We start from the raw sequence: 2,500 nt of genomic DNA, 5'->3' as shown, positions 1-2,500 counted from the left end.
GGAAGGAGTGAGGGAGAGCGAGAGAGCGAAGACAGGTGTGCAGAAGAGCCAGACGGGCGGGGGCGGGGAGCGTGCAGGCAGCGAGTAAGGGTAGACTGTGATAATCCAACACGGCATGTGAGGGCGCTTTGGGCGGTGGGCGGGCGGGGGGAGGCGTGGGGTGGATGGGCGGACCCTCTCCTCCTCAGGTGTAAGCGATACGTGGGCGTGGGGCTGGAACGGCTTGGATATAAGGGGCGGGTGTCCTAGCCAGGTCGCCCACGTTGCCACAAGCACTCACAACACCGCCCACACCCTCTCGTCAGCCGCAAGCGCCCATCTAGTCAGCAGGTGGGTTGAGTCTCCATCTCCCTTCTTCAAGGAGTATTGTGCCTGTGTCAGTGAGAAAGTTGAAACCGTCGACTTTGAAAGAATAAGGAAAAGCGAATACACACGCTCCTGGTCTCCTTGCCTTGCGGTTTCGTTGAGTTTCTGTGCAGTGTCCAAGCTTCGTCCTTTAAAAAATAAAAGAGAGAGAGAAAAAAAACTGAGCGAGAAAGAGAGAGAGAGATATATATAGAAGAAAAATAATACAAAATCACAGGATAATTCCACGTAACTACTATGAATTGAAGAGCGAAATCGCCATCACGGAATACCGTAGTTCTCAGTCTGTCCATCGAGAAAATCATTAAAAAAAAAAAATGAATCTAGAATACATTTCGCTTCCAAGATTACACAATAGATAAAAAAAAAGGAATATACCAACCGCCCTCCTTTCAATATTTCTCTCTCCTCTTCTCTCTCTTTCCCTCCTCTCCTCCCTTTTTAACTCAACCTTAAGTGAACTGACCAAAGGAATTCTTGAGCGTTCTTTACGCCTTCGCTGACGTCTTAAGGTTCTGTACAGGCTCTTCATGTCCAGTGACTCTCATGTAGGCGTTTGTTTACCTGTGTTGTATATCGTCGAATGCCGCATATTGCACGGGAATTTCCAGCAACGTGCGAGAGTTATAGGACGTTGTTCCTTTACGAAAGGTCTTCTTAGAAATTTCTAGTATTTGTCCTGGAGTCCTTTTACACGTGGGAGATTCGCTATAGAAGTAATTGGTGTCAAAAACGAAAGTTTGTCCGAAGGAATATATTTCGCAAGCAACTCCAATGGGTTTTCATGATAGCATAGATGAATATTAAAAGTATATATATATATATTTATATCGGGCCCCAAGTACTGTTTTGTCTCGAAGGTTTCTAGAAGCTTTATTCTGACGTGCTCAGTCACTGTACCGACAAAATATACTTCGAAATCATTTTCTTCTATCATATCTTAAGTTCTCGTGGCGTCTTATATCAAACTCAAGTTCCTTCGCTATTTTCTCCATAACGCAATGTATAACGAAATCATTAGAAATATGACCAATTAATCTAATGTGTTCTTGTTTTGTCGCAAGTATGTAGGTAATTCATATGAAAATTATATTTGTTCTCAATATCTTTACGTTTTTGTTTTTGTTTTTTTTTGTTTTTGTCTTTTCGTTTCGCGTTGATATGCTAATTCTCTTAAATCTGAGTTTCGTTCATTAGAAAATTTGGATTTGTGATTTATGCTTTGTCTGTATATACAATTTATCTCCCATTCTCTATAATACGATTTTCTTAAATCTTTTCCCTTCTTTTCAGTTTTTCACTCGGTATTTCTTACGAAAGAACAGCCGTTCGTATTAGCACATTCAACTTTTAAGATCTAAAAAGCATATTTATCTTCAAATACGATTTCAATTTTGCAAGATATTCATGTCATTCTATTGACATGATTACATTTCTAACACTGACACACATTTTAATTATTTTATTCCCTAAGATCTCTATTTTTATTTTATTTTTAACACGTCCACTTTTTTCAATATCGTGTATGGCATTTTCTTCCTGTACACGACCATGTTTTGATGTAATTTTCCGTGACACATACTGTCTAATCTCATTCTCCTTTATCCATGGAACACTTTATACATCACTTTGGATATAAGATCAATAATGTTTATCACAATATCCATTATACATGCTTGTTTTGTTTACTCACTTGAATTATGAATCGCGAATCACGCCTTATGTATGTCTATTTTTTTCTTTCTTTCTTTCTCTCCTTTAAAAAAGAAGTAAGGAGGAGAAAATGAAACAATCAAACTCAAAAATCAAGAAAAGAAAGAGAGAAACAGAAACACACGCACACAAACAGACGAACACATAGATCGGATAAGATATATAAACACAAATAAATAAATTGATTATAATTCAAAACATAAACTCTCCTTCTTCAAAACACTCATTCCTCACCATGTTATTATTCCTATTGTAAGTTACCATTCTTATTATCCTCCTCTCCATGTTATTATTCCTATTGTAAATCACCATTGTTATAATTCTCTCTCTCTCTCTCCCTCTCTCAGGATGCACCCACCAGGCACCAAAGGCGGCTACCCCAGCACCGGTGGCTATACCACAGGGTACTCCACAGGGTACC

The 2,500-nt window shown here is 39.2% G+C and overlaps 1 protein-coding gene across 1 annotated transcript in view; it reads left to right on the top strand.

The window, feature by feature from the left end:
• The first annotated feature begins 200 nt into the window (after window positions 1-200).
• Window positions 201-2,500, top strand: part of LOC122247480 (hemocyte protein-glutamine gamma-glutamyltransferase) — a 15,745-nt gene continuing 13,445 nt past the window's right edge. Inside the window, exons 1-2 of the mRNA XM_043006776.2 lie at window positions 201-330; window positions 2,427-2,500. The exon at window positions 2,427-2,500 is cut by the window's right edge and continues 128 nt beyond it. Of these exons, the coding sequence (XP_042862710.1) occupies window positions 2,428-2,500 (73 nt within the window). The 5' untranslated portion in view covers window positions 201-330; window position 2,427. The remainder of the gene's footprint in view (window positions 331-2,426) is intronic.

This window comes from Penaeus japonicus, unplaced genomic scaffold (genome assembly GCF_977035675.1).
Source record: "Penaeus japonicus unplaced genomic scaffold, GWHDUDI00000001_assembly GWHDUDI00000018, whole genome shotgun sequence".
NCBI classification, from domain to species: domain Eukaryota; kingdom Metazoa; phylum Arthropoda; class Malacostraca; order Decapoda; family Penaeidae; genus Penaeus; species Penaeus japonicus.
Note: the sequence above shows the minus strand (reverse complement) of the source record. Positions and strands in the feature narration are given on the sequence as shown.